At 33.7% G+C, this 24483-nt stretch overlaps 3 protein-coding genes across 5 annotated transcripts; 1 reads left to right on the top strand and 2 right to left on the bottom strand.

Annotated features, from left to right (window-relative positions):
• Positions 1-738: 738 nt before the first annotated feature.
• Positions 739-14012, bottom strand: LOC110425020 (E3 SUMO-protein ligase SIZ1-like). 3 transcript variants are annotated; one of them, XM_021439775.2, is made up of 18 exons: positions 13928-14012; positions 13757-13818; positions 12892-12972; positions 12240-12282; positions 10907-10985; positions 10511-10673; positions 8855-8985; positions 7396-7464; positions 7020-7107; positions 6826-6901; positions 6100-6173; positions 5803-5910; positions 5234-5395; positions 4169-4273; positions 4006-4086; positions 2658-3864; positions 2083-2444; positions 739-1483 (listed from the first exon to the last, which is right to left on the bottom strand). In XM_021439775.2, the coding sequence occupies exons 2-17, from the start codon at positions 13778-13780 to the stop codon at positions 2317-2319; spliced, it is 2619 nt and encodes an 872-aa protein (XP_021295450.1). In that variant the 5' UTR covers positions 13781-13818; positions 13928-14012; the 3' UTR covers positions 739-1483; positions 2083-2316. The 3 variants fall into 3 exon arrangements, with proteins under 3 accessions (XP_021295450.1, XP_021295449.1, XP_089641164.1); XM_021439774.2 differs by having other exon boundaries at positions 743-1488; XM_089785038.1 differs by lacking the exons at positions 12240-12282; positions 12892-12972; positions 13757-13818; positions 13928-14012 and having other exon boundaries at positions 744-1488; positions 10511-10699; positions 10907-10955.
• A 2457-nt stretch (positions 14013-16469) lies between these two features.
• On the top strand, positions 16470-18513 carry FKBP13 (FK506-binding protein 13). Its single transcript, XM_021440460.2, has 5 exons — positions 16470-17063; positions 17172-17264; positions 17660-17720; positions 17828-17896; positions 18029-18513. Exons 1-5 carry the CDS (start codon positions 16704-16706, stop codon positions 18091-18093), a joined length of 648 nt encoding a protein of 215 aa, XP_021296135.1. The 5' UTR covers positions 16470-16703; the 3' UTR covers positions 18094-18513.
• A 128-nt stretch (positions 18514-18641) lies between these two features.
• GTE6 (general transcription factor group E6) lies at positions 18642-24092 on the bottom strand. The gene is made up of 9 exons (XM_021440458.1): positions 23954-24092; positions 23049-23222; positions 22440-22655; positions 21703-21780; positions 20860-21084; positions 20575-20673; positions 20350-20408; positions 19386-19536; positions 18642-19268 (listed from the first exon to the last, which is right to left on the bottom strand). Exons 2-9 carry the CDS (start codon positions 23172-23174, stop codon positions 19098-19100), a joined length of 1125 nt encoding a protein of 374 aa, XP_021296133.1. The 5' UTR covers positions 23175-23222; positions 23954-24092; the 3' UTR covers positions 18642-19097.
• Positions 24093-24483: the final 391 nt, after the last annotated feature.

Genomic DNA, 24483 nt, shown 5'->3' with positions numbered 1-24483 from the left:
TATTCATAATTTTTTAAAATATTTTTTAATCAAATGAAAAATTTTCTGCTTTGGAATTGTGGGCAATATATCTATGTTTAATTATTTATAAAAAAAATATACACTGTTCTTGCCTATGGACTTCATAAATAAATCCCATATTAAGAGCCAAAACTTCAAAGTAAAATAAGTTGATGTAACTCCAAATATTACAATTATTGTTTGGATCTTTTCCATAATCTCTTTTGGCTCATTTGAGCTTTGTTTTTTGTTAATATTTTTATTATTTGTTTATTTATTATTTTTATTTATTTAATTTAAAAATAAAAATACCAATCAAATGAAATGTTAAAGCTTCAAACCGTTAACTTTCGATCTAAAACTTTTAAAAATATTCAAATTTTGATCTCACCAACTTGATTTCAAAACAAAAAATTTACTACAAAACACTTGACATATTACAACTATAATCACAAACTTTTAAATTATAATAAATAGTTATAGTTTCTTTAAATATTTCAATTGAAGAAATCAAAACTTTTTTTTTTAAAAAAAAGGTTATTTAATTGAAATTTTATGATTATAATTAAACCACCTCAAGATTTCTTAATAATTCTAATCAAACCAAATGGTTTCTTCACAACTCTCACCTTCATTCTAACTTAAAGAGCATAAGTGGGAGGTTAGTGTTTCTCTATAACTTTCTCACTTCTTGTTTTGAGACTGCTCGAGATTTGACTAAAGTTCAACATGTGAGAATCTGAATAAAAAGGTTAAACTTCACAACAAGAAGTATCTTCAAAAATACCCTTGGAGGCCTTGGAAAACAAGTATCATACAACTAACAGCTACCAAAATTTTCCATACTCGTATACTGACGTGAACCACATGAGTAGATTCCCAGGTGCCTATACTAAGAGCGAAAGGATACGTACGCATTTTTCCATAAATACCCTTTGTCGGACACTTAACTGCCACGTCATAGTGCACACGCATAAGGAAAAATATTACGAAAAACTTTACGAAAGGAGCAACATAGCATACTCTGCTACACAAGGTATTTTCTCTCCACAAGGTAGAAAATGAACTCCTAAATCACAATCCCCAACCATTTCAGCAAGACAACAGACCACTTTCCATAGTTAGTTATCAGAGTAAAATTCAAACGTTAGTCTTTACCAATTTACATCAGGACATGCATCTAATATTCCTCCCCCTTTTCTAAAACAGACACAGCAAACTGTACAGAAAACCTGTCTGTTATATACAATTATAAAGATAAATATATAAATATCGATTATCAATGGAATTTTCTTCTACTAATACAATCCAGACAACTGAACAGTCCCTGAGATAGAACCAGTGACAAAATGAATTTCTATAGAAATGCGGTGGAAGGGTTACCGTTGGAGAATCAATATTCAACCTGCCTTGTTTCTTTTCTCAGTAGCAGCTTCCCAGAAAAACCAGATACTTTCTGCTTCAAGGTCCCGTGCAGGTATATCTTCTCTGAAACCAATACAAATTCAGTAATCTTAAAAAATCCACACAATGTTTTCTTTCATAGTTGAGCACACTGAATAACATGGGCAGGTATGCAGAATACAAAGGCCAGGCTTTCAACAATGTCCAAAGATTGACAATTAGGATGAGTTTTTCAACTTGTCATTTAACTTATTTTTTTCTTCTTTCTTTTGGAGGAAAAGGGTTATGCACATGAATGCCAGCAATTAAACACGGAGAGCATCAAAGGAAGTTATTGGTGTAATCTAGTCAAAGATAATGTTCTCAAATATCTATAAACTTTTTCAACCTACTTGTTCAAATATCCAACAGTAGAAGGTTTAAAAATAAAACAGTCCCCAGATAAGTTTCCAAATCAGCAAAATAATTTACCCTGTTTAGTTTGGTTTACCATACAAAGAGCATATTTTCGACTGATCAGCATACTAATTGAATCAAGTTATGTTTCACCATTGTTATGAAAACATAGATCGGTTTGCGATTTTTAAAACCATATTTTGTTCTCATACTAAATTTACAGATTACTCATATGACATCTTTTGAGGAGACTATAAACATCAATGAACTGTCAGGGCTCACCGTTTGATAGGGCTGTTCCACGCCGCCAATGAAAGCATGATGTAGATGAATGCCATTTCAACTAACAATACAATCAGTAGGCTTCAACTGCAACTCAAAGAAAAATGCTTGTTTCTCCTTCGATAAGTGAATAATTGTGCTAGAAGACAGGGTTACCATCATTATCTCAGTTTGCCATAAAATGCTGTAGATATCAACTTCTCAATGAATCCTGAAAGTAAGTTTCAATTCCATCTAATTTGAGCCTGAAACTATTGAGTAAACCCGTCGCCTGACAGACCTTGGCTGGCGAGGAAATGAGAAAGGGCCATTTAACTTTTTCCTATTGTCTATCCTGTTAGACCTGGCTTCATCATTCATCCCTGTAAAGTAATGCGTGCGTTTGATTGTCAGCCTAAGCAGATAATAATAAAATAAGACATGCACAAATGTTTCACTCTTTCCGTTGACGGATTTAGTCATACTAAGCAGAAATGTTTGTGTCAAACAAAGAAAGATGAAATCTGTAAATTCACAATCCAAAAGTAGTATAAACAACTTTGAGAGAAAATACAGTACTAATTAGACGTTTCTACCTTCATTTGATCTACAATCATTAATTAAATCCAACCCCTTTGAAACAGCCGACTGAGCAATAGTATCAACACTACTGCCAATACTCTCGCCATTGCAGCCAAGCCTAAGAGAAATCCAATCCTCAGTATGGGTACTGTTTGATATGGGGCGACAGTGTCGTAAATCAGTTTCTTCCGAGGTTCCAACCGGTTGAGGAGAAAGGAAATTTTGTAGAGAGGGGTCCGCACTTACTAATGCAAAGGGATTATCAACCAGGTCATCATCTTCATTAATATTGGTACTGAAAATAGAAGAATCAGGAACCTGTCCGCTGGAGTTCATGGTTGACTCTGAAGCTAATGTGTAACTGTTCATGGTTGACTTTGAAGCTAATGTGTAACTGTTCATAGGTCCAGAGCATGTGACCCCAGAACGCTCCAAATCAATAAGAACATCTGAGACATCAGAATCTTCACCAAACAGTTGGAACCTTGAACCTGCTTGGGTACCAGAAGAATATGCCCAGTCAGACATTCCAACATCTTTCCCACAGTCACTGAAGAGATCCAAACAAGAACTTATACCAGAATCAGGAACATGGTTTTCCAGATATGATTGTTCGATACTTGGGGGGGCAGACAAAGCCCCACAATCATTCAGGAGACAAGATTTGTAATCTGTATGAGAAGAAACCAAATTAACATCCTCTTCTTCTGAATCACTGACAATAATGATGTCTGGCTCCCCTATTGGTCCACAACTTTGATTTTCAGTTCTAAGAATTGAATTAAAATTGTGATGAATAGAATTGATCTCATTTCCATTACTGGCAGGGATAGAATCATATCTACCATAATCCTGATTAATACTTGGGTTTTCATCATCTCTACCGCTTCCACTGGCACTACTGCTCAATGTTATGACCATCTGACAAAAGTTTTCTAAATCTTCCTCTTTTGGATTTAGCAAGGGGAGATGCTCGTGTTCACTTGCCTCTATGTTCCCTCCTTCTGTCCCATTTTCAAGATTAGGATTTCCTGACTTTTCAAGCTTATTAATCTGCCTCCAGGTCTCTGAGTTGGATATGACTTCATTCGTATCTCCATGAAGTGAGCCATCAGGGAAATGCCATTTTCCAAGATCACTAAGCTCATCTTTGGTCTTAACAGTCCAAGAACCATCAGGCTTCACCTCAATGTCAGTTACATCTTCTCCACAGTGCTGCATCTGTCCCATGAGAATTTTTATTTTTTTATTAGTATTTTTTTTTTTTGAGAGAGAGAGAGAGAAAGAAATGGATTTAAACTTCATTTCTACTTATATAATTTTTTACACTAATTAGATCAGGATATAAACAGAACGTAATACCATAGTTGTGATTCGATTGAAATACGGATCAATAATGATATCTTCAAGGGAATAGTTCTTGAGACAGATGGGACACTGCCACTGCAAGCATCAAAAGCCTTGCTCATATCTATGCCTTTGAAATTTCAAAACTGGAAAAATCATAAATATGATTATTACTTGCCTTCCTTGAACGCTGATTAAGCTGCACAAAAGTTTCAAGATCAAAACATCCCATGTGAACACATGGTTTGAATCTGCCAGCGACCTTTATTCTGGAGCCACTCATCTTACAGTTACAAGTAGATATGAAGATATCATGTTAGCAGTTCAATTAACAAATTTCGGAAATAGAAATCAAGCTCAGAAGTAAACATGTGAGCAATATGCCTAATAATGATGACAGTATAAACTAGACAAAGTTAAACAAACATCAAAGATGATAACAAAAAGCATACACTGTCAAAACATTGGAAGGCACTAAACTGACGTTTGCATAGAGCCTGAGTAACATATATGGTATGAGGCCTTGTGTTGTGGGGAAGCAAACCTGGGAGATTTGTTCTGTTCAGATGCTTTGTCACAGCCTAGGTTCAACCTAATATATGGCTCATTCCCTCGTCACCATGGACATAAGCTCCATACACCTTAGGTTATCACCTTTGCAAGGCCCCTTGTTTTATTGGAATAAAAGTGGACAATGAACCTCTATTACAACTGGGTACTTCCAAACTAGGACTAGAGGGAAAAAAAAAAAGAAGAAACACCCTTCCAAACTAGACAATATACATGGCTGGTACACTATATATGACCTAACATCGGAGAAAACTACGAGATGATCTCATGCACATTTTGGTAATTACAAATTTCTGAAGCCTTTGTATAACAAACAATATCTGTCTAGTGAAACAGCCACCTTCTTGACACATAGTGAGGGGAATCTGCATCTGAACCCTACATGATCAATTCAAATTAATGATATAATGAAATTCAATGCCACATTCTTAACAAACCCAAATGTTTTCTATAAAAAACCACATATGCAAATGCAAGTCACTTAAACAGTCTCGAATCTCAAGAATAATGATGGTGGCACAATCAATAATTCAATATGGATACCCAGTTCATTCAGTTAACTACTTAATGAGGCACTTCAGTGTTCATGCAAAATTAAACACCAATCCAGTCGAATGGCAAAAAAAAATACATGGTGGAACTAAAATCCGTTAGGAAATAAGCTATCACTTACAGGACAGCGAAGGTTAACTGTAATTGTATCTGCAATGACTTCTAAATCACTATCACTATCTTCATTTGCAGTACGCATCCCACCACCAACGCAACGACAAACGCGGGCAAGTGCATCTTTGAAGGATTCACCTTCTGCTTCTTTAGGAATCAAACTGAGAACCTTGGCATTTAATCAGACAATGAGATAAAAGAAAAAAACATCCGATGAGATGCAGATGAAACCAAACTCCAATGTAACTAAGAGAAATTGATGGCAATGACACATCATAATAACTTCAAGAAGCATGCTAAAGAGCAAATAGCTTTCCTTTGCTAGTTTCGTTTTACAATCAATTTGAGGACCTCCAAGAAGCCATAGTTTTCAGGTGTACCATAAAAGATATGGAAGAACAATGCTGACATAATAAACAAATAGCAAAAGATATAGAGACTAATAAACTAACTATTTTCCAAAACGAACTAATCAGCAATATCCAAGTTAAGAGTTTGATGTAATTTGTGCTATTACTAAATTATAAATTACTGCAGTAGCTAAACACGAGTAAATTCATAAGTGTGAGAGGATACCTGTTCTATTGTATGCCGCTTCACAAGTCTGACTCCAAAACAGAAAATGCGAGCATCACATGCCGATAAAGAAATTTTATTAATGCCCTCTCCAACGTACAATGTGATCTGGGATCAAAACAAAACATTAAATCAAATAAAAATCTTTAATTAAATGAGTGCAAAAATAAAATTTAAACAAATTATGTACATAAATAAATAAAAAAAATCACAACAAAAGATGCATATTTAAGTGTCCTTGAATCAAGATTTTAGCACATATAAATTATAGAAGTAGCAGAAGGTGAGCGAAATCACCAGTGCACCATCATCGCGACCATTAGCACCTAACAACTGTGAACCAGGTCTGTTAAGAGTTCTTACTGCAAAACCTGTAACAACATGTAGGAAGCAAAAAATCATGATAGAGTAACTTCATTAACAAGGCTAATAAACCCCACTGTAAATAAAACCCCTTAAAATGCAGACCTTAGCACCCTATGGGGAAAATATCTTGAAAATGTGGCAGCTGGAGACTATTAACCAGAAAGGCTAGGCTCTAAATGTCTGCTCGCATAAGGTATATACAACCTACATAAAGGTTCTTCAGAAATATGACTCACAAGCCTCAAGAGATTGTAGCAGATACAAGTTTCTCTTTATGCCTTAACTCATGAAGAACATTGCTTGTATGATTTCTTTTGAACATATTTGAATATTTTCTTGATTTAGCATGCACAAACACAAGCACACAACCACATGCATATAAACAAAAGATCTACAGTCTTACCTTTCAGTAAATTTCATTTTTACGTTGTGTGCAATTTGTTCTGACAGACTGTGGCTGGTGGTTACACATCAAATTTCTGTTACATATCTAAATTAGCCCAAAGCCCTATCTGAAGATTGAACCAAGAGGCACCCCAAGAAAAACCCCGATATAGCCAGGAAACTAAGCCAAGGTGCTAAAGACTATGGAAAAAAAGATGAAGATGCAGGTAGATGTATGAGAAAAAAAAAAGGTAAGGAAGCCAAATAGTGTACCATTAACATGTAAATCTGCATATTGTGGCCATTGCATCCTAAATGAAACATTATCATTGAGAAGAACACACCAAGCCTGAGGGAAAATAGCATACAAGTATGAATAATTCATGCACTAGTAACCTTCAAAGTAGGATGACATGTTATAATGAGCCTAAGCTGCCATATGATGTGTTATTCGATTTTGAATTAACCTGAATAGCATATTCAGTGTTCTGTAATAAATCACTATCTGCCTTTGTCAGTTGAAATGTTTTTTCCACATTCAGTAGGGGATTTGTCCTGAAGAATTGAAAATGAAGTATATCAAATCTTAAAGCAGATGAGTTCAACAACATAACATCAGAAAACGAAAATGGACAAATGTACTAAGACAAAAAAGAAAAGATTAGAAAATGAGATCTCATTTCCTTAAAAAAATGGCTGATTCGAGCATAAAGCCAATGCTTTTCATGAGTAACTCCAGAAATATTGTTAGTGGCTTTGAGTAAAACCTTCAGGATATAGACATTTCAAGGTGATAAAGACAAAATTTCCTTACAGGAGAGAGAGAACTGAATATAAACTCACCCATCAGATGGAATATTTGGAGCTACTAACTTCACAGGGGATATCAAATGCGCCTCAGTGACACAAAAGCTGTGGATAAAAAAGAAAAATGTTCACAATATATTAAATTAAAAGGAGAATGATCTTAGAACGCAAAACACATTCATATATATCTACCACAAGAATTTCCAAGAAAACAAAAGAAGACTGCATGAATCACACTCAAAAAGATGCAGAAAGTCAAGAGTACATATATACATGGTTCCCAAGTTTTAGCTATGCAACCAGAACATACCACAACGAATTAAAGAACATAGGAAAGTCGGTTGTGATGGCCATTGCTAACATGTTTGACTAATTATTTTGATTTGCTTGAGTAGTTAAAAGATATATACATGTTCATCAGCATTTGTATGGAATTTGGACCCATATTGCTCAATACCAGAAAACAAAAGGAAACAGCATCTCATACTATTCTTCTTAGTCTGATTTCTTCAACAGCACAGAATGTGAAATCACATTTTAATAATTAAGTAGTAATTCATTACAAAATATGCCAAAATATTCAAAGATGTAAATGTATCACATGCTTTATAACCGTATCTAGTTAAACTCCATAAGATTCCAACTTTATTAGCTATCTTTAGTAGAGGATAGAAAAGAGCACTAATTTTGATGATCATAATATTTTCATCCCCAGTCCCCACATCCCCGTTTTCCCTTTTAAATGCAGAATAAGTCTAGTAAATATAATATACTAAGCATAATACTTAAAAAAGCACTTGAATTATTCAGAAAAATTCAAATAAACCTTTAGTCTTTTATTGCATTCAATCAAGCCTTTATAACTTTTATTGTGGACCAAATAAGCCTTTATGACTAATGGTTGACTAACTATTGTTAGTCAAAATGCCACTTGTCATTCTACATTATGTGACGTTTACGTGGCATGCTAACATGTCATAATGGATGATGATGTGGCATGTTGACATGCCTGTGTGACATTTTTCACCCTCCACGCCAATGCCATGTGGGCATAAAGTGACAAGTGGCATTTTGACTAATGGCAATTAATCAACTGTTATCATTAGGATCTATTTGATTCAAAATAAAAATACAAGGGCTTGATTAAACGTAATAAAAGAAAATGACTTATTTGAATTTTCTTAAATGGTTCAGAAGTTTTTCCAAACATTACGCCAATATCCTATAAGCTACAAGTATTTTGAGAAAATGGAAACAGTTGATCAAGGTTCAAACTCAAAACCGCTTATCAACTTGCACAATAGTACAAGCTCACAACCACAAACATGTTCATGCTTGTTAAGATCTGGATTTGATTTGGTGTCAAAACGCCAGAGTCATGTCAACTACAAATTACTAAAAATACTAGTTGAGTAGCATACTATTAGACAATCACAGTTTCATTAGTAGGATAAATATATGATTCAACTTTGCACAGGAAATAAAGACAACATACGGATCTGCCCGACTGATGCGACACATTTCACAATAAAATATAGCTGGAGCTGATGGAATGCCTTCCATAGGCTTCTGTGGAATAATAACACAGCTAACATGCTGCTGAACTCGACATCCTGGGTCAATGCACTGCAAATAGCGAAACAGACAGGTAGAAAAATAAGAAAAATATTCACTTCTTCGCTAGGAGAAATAAGAACCACATGATTTATGCGAAGACATAAAACTATTACAAATCTTTCTAAGATGTAGGGGACTATATATGCAGAGTAATAAAAACAATGAAACAGAAAAGCAAGTCCTGAAGAACAGAAAGGAAAGACAGGAAAGCAAACTAAATCACCAAGATTGTTTAGAATGGCATTTATTACATATGTGAAAAGAAATTAGTGCAAAGTTGACTAGGATAGAAAATTTTCTTAAAAAGGTAGATTATCCTACAAGATAGTCAAAGAGAATAATAGCTTCTTATACTTATCAGGAAGTGGGCATTTCAATGTTAAAAATGAAAGAATGTTATGGACGCAAACAAGTTCAGCAGAACCAGACTGCAAGCTTGATTGTTTAGGCTCAGCTTCGTGCAATATAAATTGAGCTCAAATGCTCAACCAACGCCTCAAGTATGACCATACCTTAGTTTGCACAGATTTTGGAAATTGTTAAAGTTTGTTAGCTAGTCTAACCAAGTTTGCTTAATAAATGTGACACTCCCACATGACGTTCCAGTCATTATAAATAGTGTTTCAGGAATATCATGCGAATTTGATTCAAACCATTAAAGTGATTATCACAGCAAGCTTAACATAAACCTGATAATGACAGCTGTCAAAGGGATCATTGACAATCTGCCAGAGAAATGCACCACCTTGTAATGATTTGGGCACTTCCACCCCCAGCATTCAGCTGAAGAGATAAATAAATAAAATATGGAAGAGCACAATCCTTCTTCACCCTCACTTAGAAGGAACCACCTAAATCTCACATGAACACCCATGACATCCTCATTTGCAAGACAATCAACAGAATGCCTAATATTTCACTCCTTTCTTGCCTTGCATATCTTAGCAGTGCCTTTCTCTTCTCTCAAGTAGGTCCAGATGTCATCCCAATAATAAAGACAAACCTAGGACTACAGCCAATATTATAACTGCAATGTTTCAGGGCTAACTGAACGCTCAAGCATTTGAAATATTTGAAACAATCATATAGCAATAGGAAGTCCTCAAAGTCATTCAAGGTCATATATCCATACACATTAAGCATCCACATAAAAATCTTTGGCAAGAACAAGAAATTAATGTCAACAGTGGGACAACAACCTGCCAGTTTACAGCCCACTAGCTACCACTTTCTTATTGTTCATGAATTTGAACTATATAATTGAGGAAAATAGTAAACATGTCCAAACATTGGGACTAGCAATGCAACAAATCAAAACAAAATTGTATAAAATCATCCCTTATCATAGAGAAAACTATCTAATATGCATGAAAAAACCCAAAATATCTTGTTTAACAAAGCAACATGGGAGAAGTTGAGCTTGGGACCTTGGTCACCTCGTAAATCTCAGAAGACATGCCATTTGGCCAAACCTCATGGCTACTCAACCTGATTTATAAAATAGAAAATCAAAAGTAAATTCAATTTTTGTTACCTGTATCATGGAGTCAGTATGCAATGAACTTCCACAAGGACAGCAAATCTTCACGGCTGAATATGAAAAACCTTCAGCTTCCACTTTATGCTTCACATCACAAATATCTAAAGAAGTCTGTCTCTTTGTTGCTAAATCAGACTCATCAGCTATCTGCATTTTTCTGGAATACAATGGGTTATTTAATGCCTGATAAAGGACCACAAAATGGCGGGAATGTTACAAGTCTATGGCACAGAGAAGCGATGGATAATGAATTTAAAAGAAAGTAAAACAAAATTACTAAATGCATGAACAATACCAAATTTAATGCATGTGTACATGCTAAACAGAAGTTGCATATCCAGAACATCTATCAAATTTTTCATAGAGAATGATATTTAAAGAAAGTAGCACCTGTAAGCATCGTCAATTAATTTTGCCACTCCTTCCTTCCCAATAATTTTTTTCTTTGCTGACCCATGTGTGCTAGAAACTGCATATAATGTTAAAAGCACACATGATATGTTTGATCAAAATTTTATTAGATCAAGGATGCATTACATAAATGCATAAAAATGAAGTCTGAGCTATAAGTAAGCCTGAAGCAGAGTACTAATATTTATCTTTCATAAAAAGGAAAAAATGTTGCAACATTCAGTTAGTAAGAGCCCTAAAATCAAGACATATACCAGCACATGCATCACATTTAAAAAAGCACATAAACAAGCATTTCCAACAAAAGCAATGCATATAAAACTGAGATGCTTAAATATGACAAGCTAATCACTGACATGATAAAATATAGTACCAATGTAGTCAAACTAGAAATAAAGTATGCACATTCATGCTTAAGCACACAGACAAGACAGTCTGACATGCCAAAAGTCAAGTGTAGGCTGGAAAGAATAATAACTGAATAAAGCGTTACAGACATAATCAACTGCTTCAATTAAGGACATGAACCAATGTATGCATTTCAAATTCCACTCCCACTGCATGCTTTCATTGTGTTTCTAATCACAGACCATTATTCTTTCTAACATAAAAAGTAGCTAGTGCTAGGCAGTCAACTCCATATAAATAGAGTTATTGTAACCACTGAAAATTAATTGGTAGCAATACAGTTCTCATCAAGAAGAAAGAAAACCAGGCTGAACAAGGTAGCCATTTATGGCTTGGCAGCAACTCTAAACGAGACAGAAACAACATGCAATATCATTTTAAGTGAAGGTAATATAGAAGTTAGAAAGCAACTCTAAAAGTAAAAAAGATGAAATCATAAATAGAAGTTTGATTGAGCTATCCTAAGCTGAGACAGAAAAATTATCATGTAACTGCTTGAACCGTACTATAACACAGAGAACTTTGAGAACAGGTCAAAAGGAATACTACAATCAAAGAATTTCAAAGAGAGAGGGAGATAACGGAGCTCATAAAAACACTTAAATAACTGTTTCCATACAAACGCTATTCTAAAACACAGAAAGTGAGATGATCTGAAGTCCACTGTGCATCACAAATCCAACACTTATACCCACATAAGTTCCTAAATTCAAAATGATGGCACTACAAATGATTTCCTCTGAATTATATAGATTCGTAAAAGGAGAGAAAGTAGCCTAACGTCCTAATCCACTCATAAAACTCAACAAATGGAAGGATGTATAGTCGATGTACAAGTAAAAATCAGAGTTTTCATCCATTCCTCAACAAAAACAGCTATAAAAGTCCAGTAAAAAATACTCACCTTCTTCATCTGAAATCAAGCCTAATATTCTCTCCATCAAATCCTACACAGATAGATGTAAACAATAAGATCATCTTAAGTATCAGGGGAAATCTCCCTCTTCAAGGGGCATCAAAACACAATGTAGCTACAAAATTTAATATATACTGAATAACCAAGTCTTGTGACACAAGCCATAAACCTGATTGTCTAATCCACCAAGAAATCACACAAACATAATGAGGAAAAGGAATTAAATTAGTGAAAAATGTCCATACAGGGGAATTACAATCAAAATTTGAAGGGAAAAAAATGATTAACCCAAAGAGGAGCAAAACTATAGCACAAAATGATAACCCATTTAAGAAATAACAAGTGAGTAATGGGTGTCAAAATAAATGAAAACCCATATTTCTTAGTTATTTGGCAAGCAAAATATTGAGAACAGTTACCATTCTTTAATGTAATAAATAGCTATTCTTTGAGATGATTGATCACGTGCAATAATTACATTAGCAAGAAACAGAAGATATTGTGACATGACAAATGTTCTGTATTGCATTAGACCTATTTGCAAATAGATTTTCTCATTCAATAAAATTCAAAGCATGCAGATATTGTCAATTGTACTGTGAAACCAAGAATGCAACTGAGCATGAGTTTAGCAGCTTACCTGCTTCTTCCCTTGTTTTGAAATACCAAGCTGGGTAAGAACATCCTTGAGCTCTTTAATTCGGAAGTAAGCCAACTGGCTCTAAACATAGATGCATGACACCAAAATGAAAAGTTCAATTTCAATTATTAAACTTTATAAAACTATCCTATATAAACCATAAATACTTCAAATTAACAATTTCAATATATCATATAATTTTATGGCAATCTACACATCCCTACTACTCTCTTCCAAAAGCATTTTTCCAATCTTGACTATGTTGCTTTCCAATAAATAATTTCTGCTCTTACTCTCACGTATACAACCTATGTACCAGCCAGCCAGTGCATTTACAATTTATAAAGCATCCATACACAATAAAATGTCCATACAAAAGCATTATCAAAAATGAAGAGATAAACAATTGATTTCAAAAACTCTAGAACACACTTTAGAGCTCCATGACAGACATGACAAGAAAGACTGTTTTGTAAACACAATAACATTAACAAGAATTTTCATTCTAACACAAAATGATAGAGGAAAATCTTGAAAAAAAAAATGCAATTATCATTGTTCCACGAAAAGCTTGTACCACATATTCCTTACGAAGTTGCAATTAAAATGATCAACTGCATATCAAACATAAATAAAATTAATTTTATTCCGCACACGTTCATCTGTTCCCTAATTTCAATTATAGTTGCAAGCATCCAAGTTACAATTGAAATTATATGTAAATTCATATAGAATCATTGACAATTATACCTGCCAAAAAAATCCAAACACTCTAACCAAAGCTTTTTTCGTTATTTAATATACATAAATTAATAATAATCAAATTATAAAAATTAAAAGCAACCAAATAATCAAGATGAATTACCCTGCAAGTAGACAGCAAATCCATTCCTCGTTCACAAATAAAAATAAAAACGAAAATTATCTCTGCCAATCATGAAAATAAAAGAATACATATAAGTTGATTATTAAATTGAAGTATCGTAAATTGAAACGAAAAATAAAAATCAAATTAAAAGTAAAATAGAGGGCTCACGCTGGACTCTGGACCTCGGAGTTTTTCAGTTACTGTCGCAGAAGCCTTGACTCACTGAGACCACTTCACCCTCCTTATATACGAGCAAATTTTTAATTTATAGAATTAAATTAATTAATAAAATCAAAATGGACGTGAACTTGATTTATTAAATCTGGTTTTGGATTTTCCGTACATGTCCGGGGGGTTCGGATGCGGTGTTTCCAGTGGAGTGGAGATTCCGTTGCATGGAATATTCTCATTGGACGGTGAGATCTCTGATGCCTAATGGGCCACTAGTCGTCTGACGCGTGTCGAGTTCTTCTGGCTTGTGATGGAAGCAGTAGCAAGAATTGGCGTGACAATGTGTGTTTTTTTGGTTTTCAAGGGAACGAAAAATGTCATTTTGGGAAGGAAAGAATCGACGGACGGGACCCATTGGAAGTCTGGGCAACCAATGAAGGAAACGCAGCTGTTTTCCACTCTTACTACAAAAGTAAAATTACGAATATGACCAAAAGGTTAGTAGAAATTACAGGCCCAACCTTGGGTGGGGCCTAGCCTAGCCCATGGACATGCATTTTTTAATGGAAGTGTTAGGCAAAAAAGGCTTGTGGATGGAAAATATTTGGAATTTGTGAACAAAGAGATAATTATTTACATAGAGGTTTTTTCAAATCCTATGTTTTAAGTAGAGAGATAAATAATCGGATACTATAAAAAGATATATTTGATGAATTATCAATGTATAATATTTATATATTATCATTAAATTATATAATATTTGTAAAAAATTAAAATTTTAAATTTTTTTGAATAAAATATTTTTAAAATTATAAATTTTCTTAAGATTCTCAATTATTAAATTTATTTGTTTAAAAAGATGACAACATTTGATTATGATACTATATAAAATCTAAATAATGGTAGTACATTAAATATAAATCCAATTTCAATCTTGCCAAATGAATTTTAAATTGTATGGTATTTCAAAGTAGATTTGATATAATTTGATTTAGTTGGTTAATCTAATTTAAATTCTGAACTTCAAAACTTAAAATTCAAATTGTTCCATTTTAAAGTTCAAAAGTTTTTTCAAATAAATATTTTTAAAATTATAAATAATTTTTTTAAGATTCACGATTATTAAATTTATTTATTAATAAGATGATAACCTTTGATTCTCTAATTCCATATAAAATTTATTCAATGACAATTTATTAAATATAAACTCGTAATCAATCTTATAAAGTAAAACTTATGTTGAATGATCTTTCAACTTATATTTTATATAATATGATTTGATCGGTTAATCTAATTTAAATTTTTATAAAATTCTATCTTATTTGATCGATCCAACCTTTGTTTGATGACCATTGACAGTGCGATTCTTATGGGCAACCTCTCCTTTCATGACTTTATCTTTGCTCGATATAAAATCACAAAAGAAAAATCAATATCATAATTTCTATTTCGTTATTAATAATTATTCAAGTTGTCACTAAAGATAGTAATGGATATCCGCAACTATCCGATTCAGACAACAAATTTAATTATCACTTCCCAACTAGTAAATATTTTGTTCCGATTGTATCAAAATGGAATTTCATTTTCTCCACTACACTTCTATTACATAATTAAAAAGGGCTTCTTCATTTAGCCACGTGTCAGTTAAGAGGATGGCCACGTTTTTTAGATATAATAATTTAAAGCTTGATAGTTGATTATTGTGGATCTTAGGGTTAGTTTAGGGGTGATGAGATTTAGGTTGAGCTTTTTTAATCTTTTTTTCGACCTTTCTATTTGGTAGGTTTAATATGCTATAAGCTGGCAATGTTGGATTGGTTTTGTGTTGATGGGCCATTTAGATGGAGAGAACAAAAAAAAAGGGAAAAGTAGGGGAAAAGAACATAAGTAATTATAATAATTGGTCATAAAAATATTTTGATGATTTTTTATTATTTGATTTGATGTGTTTATTCTACTCTTTCTTTCTTTTGTTCTATTAAAATCTTGATTATAACAAATAATTAAATTATTGTTGTAATAAACAGAGTAAAAATATGGGATAAAGAAAAAGAAAAAAAATAAAAATATATAAGTGATTGGTAAAGTATATGAAAAATGTTTTGATTATTTTAAGAGGATAATGATTTTATGAAAAAAATAAGAATGATATGCAATTGGGTAAATAGTAATTTCATTGGTTATAAGATAATGAATAAATTGAAAGAATATATCAATGATAATTTGATTAATATGAATAAAAAGTAAACATGTTTATTTTATATAAATTGCTAATCTACAAATGTTGTGAATGATTTTAAAATCTATATTATTCTATATGTAATTATTTAAACGTTGCGTTTATATTTATAAAATAGACATATATGAATAAATTATAGATAATAATCAAAAATATAAATTCTTTATTTTATAATTATCAATTTTTTTTAAAAAAAGATAAATCAAAACATGAATCTATAACCTATTTAAAAGGAAATCCATTTGCTACATGTGAGTTAACAGAGTATCTACATCAAGACTTGAAAAAGGAATTTTAAAACTCCTGAAAATTAAGTTGGAGACTAGCATGTGATGGGTTGAGAGTCAGAGAAATTATGATAGGTTTGCTGGTTTTGACAAATGGATTCTTGACCCGTGTGCAACGCAAGGGTCATAACTCTTTAGTATTTCTAATTTCCTCCCTTTAATTTCTTGAACGTGGAAGCTTAAGAGCTTATCCCTTTCCCCTGCTTCCATCTCTTTTCGAAAAATCTCTGGTGTCAAGTGGAAAATGAGCTCACTGCCATTTGCAGTTGGGACTTACTCTCCCAGAAACCTCAGCAAACCCCATTCCAAACTCCTAACAAAGAATGTGGATAAAGCAGTTACCAGTATTAAATGGTCAAGCAACAAGCAAAGCATCTCTCCCACTGAGCAGCTAAATGGGAATCCCGGGGCTTTCAAGAGAAGGGAAGCAGTTGGTTTTGGTCTTTGTTTCGGCCTGCTTGAAGCTGGGTTGTTGCAACTGTCACAGCCCAGTGCAGCTGCAGAAGAAGCTCCCTGTGAACTAACTCTAAGCCCGTCTGGCTTGGGTTTCTGTGATAAAGTTGTAGGGAAGGGCCCTGAGGCTGTTAAAGGACAGCTGATAAAGGTAATGGATCCATTGGAGAGGAATGGTTTACCATTTAAGGTCAGCAAAGTTGTGTTCGTGGTTTCTAGTATAATCTTAGTCCAATTAAATCTACTAAAATGAAAACAGGCACATTATGTTGGGAGATTGGAGAGTGGGAAGGTCTTTGATAGCAGCTACAATCGTGGAAAGCCTCTTACATTCCGCATTGGTGTTGGTGAGGTACTTTGTTTTCTTTGTTTCTAATATTCTTAGTTCCTTAGAACTGGCTTTAAGATGCAATCTATGTTACTCAAACTATAGGCGAGTGTCAGGCACGAATACGCTTCATATATTAGGAAAATAGGATTTCCGTATCCATATTCATATACGTCGTGTCATGGTTCACATCAATTTACAAAATATTATTCAAAGGTGTAGGTTGAAGATGGTGTGAGTACTAAAATACCTAGTCGTACTCTAGTACATAGCTGAGATAGAATTTATGATTTTCCTTCAGGATCATGACATATTGGATATATATACAACAACTGCTAGCTTGAATGTTTAATCAATTTCTTGTGAATCAGAACAAAAGAAAAAGGGTTTTTCAAATTGATCTTCATGTATTACCACAGGTCATCAAAGGCTGGGACCAAGGCATATTAGGTGGTGATGGAGTTCCTCCCATGCTTGCTGGTACGATAAATCTTAATCTTAATTCACTGTACTAATTAGACTACTACTAGTAACTATTAAGATGGAAATAAGTTCATCAAATCTTTGTTTCCTGCTACATAATTTAGGGGGAAAACGAACATTAAGGCTTCCTCCAGAACTTGGATATGGTACAAGAGGAGCTGGTTGTAAAGGAGGTAAGCAATTAAAAGTAGCCTTCTACACCTGTTTTTTGTTGAATTATCCATTTATCTGGCAAAAAAAACAGAGGAGAAGCAGGGGAAATGGGGATAATATACCTCTCATAGTTTAGTTTTCCATGGTTGTAGGTTCATGTATTATTCCTCCAGATTCAGTTCTGTTATTTGATGTGGAATTCATTGGCAAAGCATGAAAGAGCTTCCTTTTCTCACCAGAATCCAATGAAAAGGCTTCCAACTATGCTGTGGTGATCTTTTTCTTTTGGTGGTGAAGAAGTAGAAAGTTTGCAAGAAATCACACTTTTAATCCTTCTTTTAAGTTTTGTAGTTGTAATGAATTAATTGAAATTTATTGTTGTGACAAAACCCTGTCTTAATATTGTATACAGAACAAAGAGTTTTACAGATAAATAAATAATAATGAGATTCATGGATGTGGCTACTATCATTGGGGCGAATACTTGGTGCTTTGCTATGTTTAACCAACTACCCAAGAGGGAGGGAATGGAGCAATACCCCATCATATGGTTTCTACGAAGACATTGGGGGAGTTACAGACAATGCCTGCATATCATATATTTCTCCATTTCCAGCATCTGCTGAAGCAACCAATTCTAGTTCAGACTATTAGCAGAAGAATATGTAATTATTGAACTAAATGTTCAGAAGCAATCTTCTCAGCAGATGTTAGTGTTGACGACGGAGTTCCATCAATCAGAGCTTAATACAACAATGATAATCCTTCGAAATGAACCATGTTTGCCTATAACCATTGTATACTACAGCACAACTTAAAATTCAAAATCCCTTCCAGCAAAAGGAAGTGAAAAACTGGGAAAGAATAATGCTTCAGTAAAATATTGTCCATAGAAAGTTAGCTCACGGCAGAAGAGATGAGAAAAGTGACCATAAAATAAAAAATTTAATTGTCCATTATATACCATGATATGTAAATTGTAATACGGAGATTAGCATTGAGACAGCAACAGGGCGATTTACAGGGCATCTGTGCTTTGGTCATATTTGTCGGAAGCAGTCATGCTGGAAAATGATCATGTCGCTTGGTTATGTCCTTTATCGAGCCAAAACCAAGATAGTTTCACCGCCTAATTTTTAGAAGTGCTTCCCTGGTTATTGTTATTAATGGAATGCAACCAAAGACAATTCTTATGCTACACTTATCCATCAGGTGATACGATCAAGAGGAAGGCTTTTTACTCCTTTTCTTGGCTGTTTTGGCAATAGCATCACAAATCTCTTTTTTCCGTTTGTTGTTGTTATTATTGCCACCTGCGCTTGCTGCACTCTTTCCCCGACCTTCCAAAGCATCCTTGACAAAAAATTTTAACCTCCATAGGGTAGATTCACTCTGCATAATAGAATCAAATAATTAGGTATTGAACCTTGATTGAGCAGATTGAATAAGGGTTCCAGAAAATCGAAAAACATAATTACAAAAACACCAAAATTATTTAGATTTTATAACCTGAGCATCAATGTCAATCTCCACCTCTTCAGCCATAGCTTGAAACCCTGGATTATTTTGAGCAATAATCTCCAATGCCTTACCAAGATCCTCAGTAGACAATCTGGCAATGGCTGTCCCAAGATTTCTTTTCTCTTCAGTTGACATTTTCCTAAAAGAGCATTCAAAAATACCGTTCAAATTGAAAGCTTGACCAGATTTTACATGCTCACAAACAAGTGTACACAAGGTTTATCACAAAAAGAAATGAACTCACCCCTCAACCTCTGCTCCTTTTTATATTTCTTATTATTCTTTTTTTAAATTGCCAAACTAATAATGACAATCCTAAGCTTGTACAAAATTTAACAAATAAAAATTGAGTTTTCTGAGTTCAAAGTTTGCTCTAAGACAGTATATTTTCATGGACTATACTAGTTAAGGATAGTTATAACACTTGTCCATAACACCCAACATAAAAATAGAAACAGAAGGTTAACAAAAGTTGAAAAAGCAGACTATATTCATGACAAATCCAACCTTAATTAATTTCATTAGGGCAGTTCGGGGTGCAATCCAAGTAAAGTGGGCATGACTGCACAAACAAAGATCTTTTGATATAATATATTTAGTAAGTAAGATGGAAAAATCTCAAGCAACCTTCAACAATAAACAACAAGTTTTACCATGCAACAGGCTATGTTCAAAAACATACAGACCAATCTATTTTACTCATCAGAATAATTATCATTCTCAATTGTTTAAAAAAAATGACTGACTAACAAATGCACCCAGGATAGTTGCAAATACACACAGAACATGACACAGATACAAACAGAGATACTAAGAGAGAAGTTAACTAAGTCATAGTATATAAGTTTTGTTAGACTGAACAAAAATAAATACACATAACAGTAGACAGATGACCAATCCAACTCTAAGTTTACAATATCCACTCTGCCATACACAAAGTTGTAGAACCAACCTGCACTTTTGAACAACTGTTTCTCTGAGCTGTTCCAGATGTGTATCAACCTCATAAAGCTGCAGAGAGTTCAACATTGTACTTTGTAAACATTCTGCCGATTGAACTACACTGTGACCATCGGAAAACCAATTCCAACAGTCTGGAAGATATTTGACAGCGTAGGTCTACATAGCTATTTACGTTTTATAATATCTTTACAAAGGTTGCAAAATTTTAAGATACCTCATTACATATCTCCCGGACCAGTTTGGCATGAGCAGCCTCTCGCACAAGCTGAATATCTATCTGTGCTTCTGCCTCCTCCTCTTCTCGTCTTTTCTCCTATAAGCATTAAGCACAAAATTATAAGGTTTTTTTATTTAAAAAATCAGGAAATAAAAAATGGAATTAATTTAATATTGTTTTTAGCAAAAAGCAATGCTAATGATCCCAGTAAAATTATGGAATACAAGCCATGAAATCCAAAGCAGAGCTAGTCACATTGGGATAGCCTGACATGAGCTTTACCTCTTCAGTAACTTTAGGAAGAAGTTGCTGCCACTTCTCCTCAAATTTTTCCAACAAAGTTTTGGCCATTAAATGAACATCACTTCCTTCATCATTGTATTTCATTGCATTATTGAAAACTAATCTTACATCAGCACATATTTCTCGAACATTCTTATATCCAGTACCATCCTTAGCCTCCATTTGGTTTTTTATTGTACTGAAGTCCATTGGCTTTTCAATAACCTAACACAGGAAAAATAAAACAAATTAATCAATAAACCACTTCCAAAACCATATAGAAAGATTCAGAAAAAAACATATAGTATGTGCAGCAATATTTCCAGTTAGATACTACAGCTTGTCATGCCTATTGGACACTAAAGTCTGCACATGATGGTGCTACCTTACACACTTAGGAAAGCATCCCAATATATAAATTTAGTACTGCCAAATATGATAATGTGCGTAATGCATCTTTATCACCTAGGTTGAGATAAAGTCCATAAGTAAAAAATATTCTTGTTTTCCATGACTTATTGATGCCTTCAGCTCATCATATTGATTTTCAAAAAAAAAAAAAAAAAAAAACTCATCATATTGAAGATACAAAGGGCCACATCATCTACAAGATTATTCAAAAAGAAGATGATATGGTCATGAACATACGGTGCACATACTGCATATGGCTTTAACAAAGGCTAAGTTATTATCGTGTTATTCAAAAATTTGTAAACTAGCATACGAATTCCTAGATTATGCCCACCAGACTCCTCAGCTCAAACAGGATAATAACAAGAAAATGGACAGTTTACATACTGGAAAACTGAAAGGAAGCAAAAAAACAATTGCAATACACATTACCTCATAGTAGTCATGTAAGCCAAGACCTTTGACATCTACTGGTTGCATAAAGGGCCACGCCCACTTGTGCTGTGTGATCTGTAAGAGGGAAAACGCACATCAGCAAAATTTCTTGCAACTTATCAGCAGTATTCTATAATATTGCTCTTTTTATCCTATAAGCACCAAAATTATGAGATTCTATCACTCAGAACAGTCAACAAGCACATTTCCACATATAACGCTTAGCTCCTTTTATAAACTTTTGGGGGCGCGGATGTGTGAAGAGCAATTCTTATGCTCCTAATAGAAGCATGATCAGCAGTCTTGAACATATATTACAGAAACAACTCCCTCTATGTTGCCTGATATAACTCACAACAACAGCAATAGTAAATACATCAACAAATTAATAACGTTGTGAATTAGGCAAAAGATAAATCATATCACCCATGTATGAGTGCTTACTCGGTTGATTTCCTTGAACTAGATACGAAAGATGAGAACAGGCTGTTCAAGAATCTTAAATTAAAATTTTAAATTAATCATAAATGATTGAAATTGACTTCAAATGACCACTATAATTTCTAATGCATGCTAGACCAACATTCTACACAATTGAGGACGTTCAAGACTTAAAGCAGTCCAGCAACTAAACAAGTATGCACTAGGCAGGCTGCGAGCATTCTGACTGAGATAACAGTTACAGCATAAGATAGCTGAAATCTAATATTCACTGGCAGAGCATAAGCGATTACCTGACGCAATAGTGTGCCAAACTGGCGCATGAGCTCTTGCATTCTCTTTGCAGCAGCTGCTTCTCGTCGAGATGCATCTTGCTGCTGCTTTTTAATGCTTGGAATGTGTCTTTCCTTATCTCGCTCCTTTCCGATTGAGCTACCCCTAGAACTACTCTGTTGTTTTTTATTTGTATTCAAGTAGAATTGTTCCACTTCATTCACTCTTTGCTCAAGCTGCAAAGAAAAAACAAACATTTTAAAAATCACTTAATACGCAAAAATCTGGAAACTGGAATCCTGAAACAGATCCAACGAATATTGAAGCATTGTCCCATTTCCTTTGAAGGGCAAAGAAAATAAAGCAATATGATCAACATTGTAGTAACAACATTACTGGAAATGGTCAATAGCTGCGAATATGGGACAGAATTATATGCTATAAAAGATTATATCTCATGGCCTGTTCATTGAATACTTTCTATTTTGAAGGTTATACTTATGCCTAACAGGTTACAATGATAATAGAATAATACAATCTTTTTAACTAGTCTTGTTTGAACAGAAAATTATGAAATCAACACTAGAGGCAAGAATCGATACAAATTTCTAATTTATCACTTCTCTTACCTCATCAACCTTTTGAAAGATTTCATCAACACAACATCTGAATTGCTCCACGTCTGCACTATTATCTTTGGAAATTCCCATCTCAGCATTTCCAATATCAGGAATTGATGCCATCACCGGTTCCATCTTATCTTGAAATGGAGGTGAAAAAGAATAACAGTGAATGACATATAACTGTTAAGATAACAAAGATACCAGTAAGAATATATGCATTCGTGAAGGTAACATGGGTAACAGCAATTCCAAAAGAAAGCAGGAAGAATTGGCGAAATATACAGAAACTGAGTCAATCAAAAATGTTCAAGGACTAAAATTCAAACTTCTCTGAATTCTGGTAGAACACACCAGTTTAGAATTCGGATAGCCCTTAGATGATGATGATATTTTAAGAATTCTTTTTCCATAAAGAAGCAATAAGTTCCCCTTAATTTTGCTAATTAAAATTTACAAATTCCAAATCTCCATCATTACCAAAATGAAGAGAAACAAGAACCCAAAATTCAACAAAGCCTAATGCATATGCACCTAGTCAACTCAATCAGTTAAGCTCATTATTCTTACGCTTCTTCTTTAAAAGCCCCAAAAAATAATTAATTTTATTTCCCACCAACAAATAACAAACCAAAGGACTAAACGAGTAAAGAAAGAACACACACACACAAAAAAGGGGGCAAATTTAACTTTTCTTCATTTGAGTGGGATTCAACTAAAACTTGAAAAACTGAGGTTTTAAGCAAACCCCATTGCATTAAATCAACCAAAAAAAACGAAACTAATCCAAAGAAGAAAATTTTGAACACATGAAACGAAGAACACGTAGAAACATGCATTCAAATACGTACATTCGTATCCGTATGTGTAAAATACGTGTATGTATATATATACAGAGAGAGAGAGAGATTCACCAGTGAAGAGAAAGGGAGAGTTCAAGCCAGAAAACAAAAATCGCTTCAAAAACTGGAAGAAGAAAAAAATTGATGGGAGTTCGGCCGGTTGCAAAGTTTCACTGCTGGAGCGCGTGCCCGGCTGGCTCTATGTTTTGTCTGCACGGGAGGGAACGATGTCGTGTTTGGGTAAATATATACTTCCATTATCTTCTTTTTTGATTTCTCCTTCGTTTTGTATTTTTGTATAATTAAAGTCATTGTCATTAATTGAAAAAAAAACAAATTAATATTCCATTTAAGTATTTTTAAGCAGTATTATCACCTTTTTATTAAGACTTAATGAAAAGAAAACATTAAGTATCCCACATAACAAATTTATCGGATCTTGAATTTATAAATATGATTATTTTACACTAAATAGACATATTTTTAGATTAAGCATGTTTGGTTTAGTTTTTTTCTAACTTAAAAGCTATTATAAAGTTCTTATGAAAAATAATAGCTTTTAGAATTAAACTGAAATAGTTTGGTAAATTTTTCTTTATAAG

This window comes from Theobroma umbraticum, unplaced genomic scaffold (assembly GCF_002168275.2).
Source record: "Theobroma umbraticum cultivar Fairchild unplaced genomic scaffold, ASM216827v3 scaffold_81.0, whole genome shotgun sequence".
In the NCBI taxonomy this organism is placed as follows: Eukaryota; Viridiplantae; Streptophyta; class Magnoliopsida; order Malvales; family Malvaceae; genus Theobroma; species Theobroma umbraticum.
This window is presented reverse-complemented; position numbering and strand designations above follow the sequence as displayed.

What these genes read in the sequence shown, in the direction of transcription:
- LOC110425020 (XM_021439775.2), bottom strand. Translation starts at nt 13,780, where the DNA reads ATGGATTTGCTGTCTACTTGCAGG. An exon ending in CAGTTAACCTTCGCTGTCCT is followed by an intron (nt 4,274 to 5,233) that starts GTAAGTGATAGC and finishes TGTAACTGTAAG; the next exon opens with ATGAGTGGCTCCAGAATAAA. An exon ending in TGATTGTAGATCAAATGAAG is followed by an intron (nt 2,445 to 2,657) that starts GTAGAAACGTCT and finishes ATTACTTTACAG; the next exon opens with GGATGAATGATGAAGCCAGG.
- GTE6 (XM_021440458.1), bottom strand. Translation starts at nt 23,174, where the DNA reads ATGGAACCGGTGATGGCATCAATTCCTGATATTGGAAATGCTGAGATG. An exon ending in TTGGCACACTATTGCGTCAG is followed by an intron (nt 21,781 to 22,439) that starts GTAATCGCTTAT and finishes TCCCTCTTACAG; the next exon opens with ATCACACAGCACAAGTGGGC. An exon ending in AGATTGACATTGATGCTCAG is followed by an intron (nt 19,269 to 19,385) that starts GTTATAAAATCT and finishes TCTATTATGCAG; the next exon opens with AGTGAATCTACCCTATGGAG.
- FKBP13 (XM_021440460.2), top strand. Translation starts at nt 16,704, where the DNA reads ATGAGCTCACTGCCATTTGCAGTTGGGACTTACTCTCCCAGAAACCTC. An exon ending in TCCGCATTGGTGTTGGTGAG is followed by an intron (nt 17,265 to 17,659) that starts GTACTTTGTTTT and finishes GTATTACCACAG; the next exon opens with GTCATCAAAGGCTGGGACCA. An exon ending in AGGAGCTGGTTGTAAAGGAG is followed by an intron (nt 17,897 to 18,028) that starts GTAAGCAATTAA and finishes CCATGGTTGTAG; the next exon opens with GTTCATGTATTATTCCTCCA.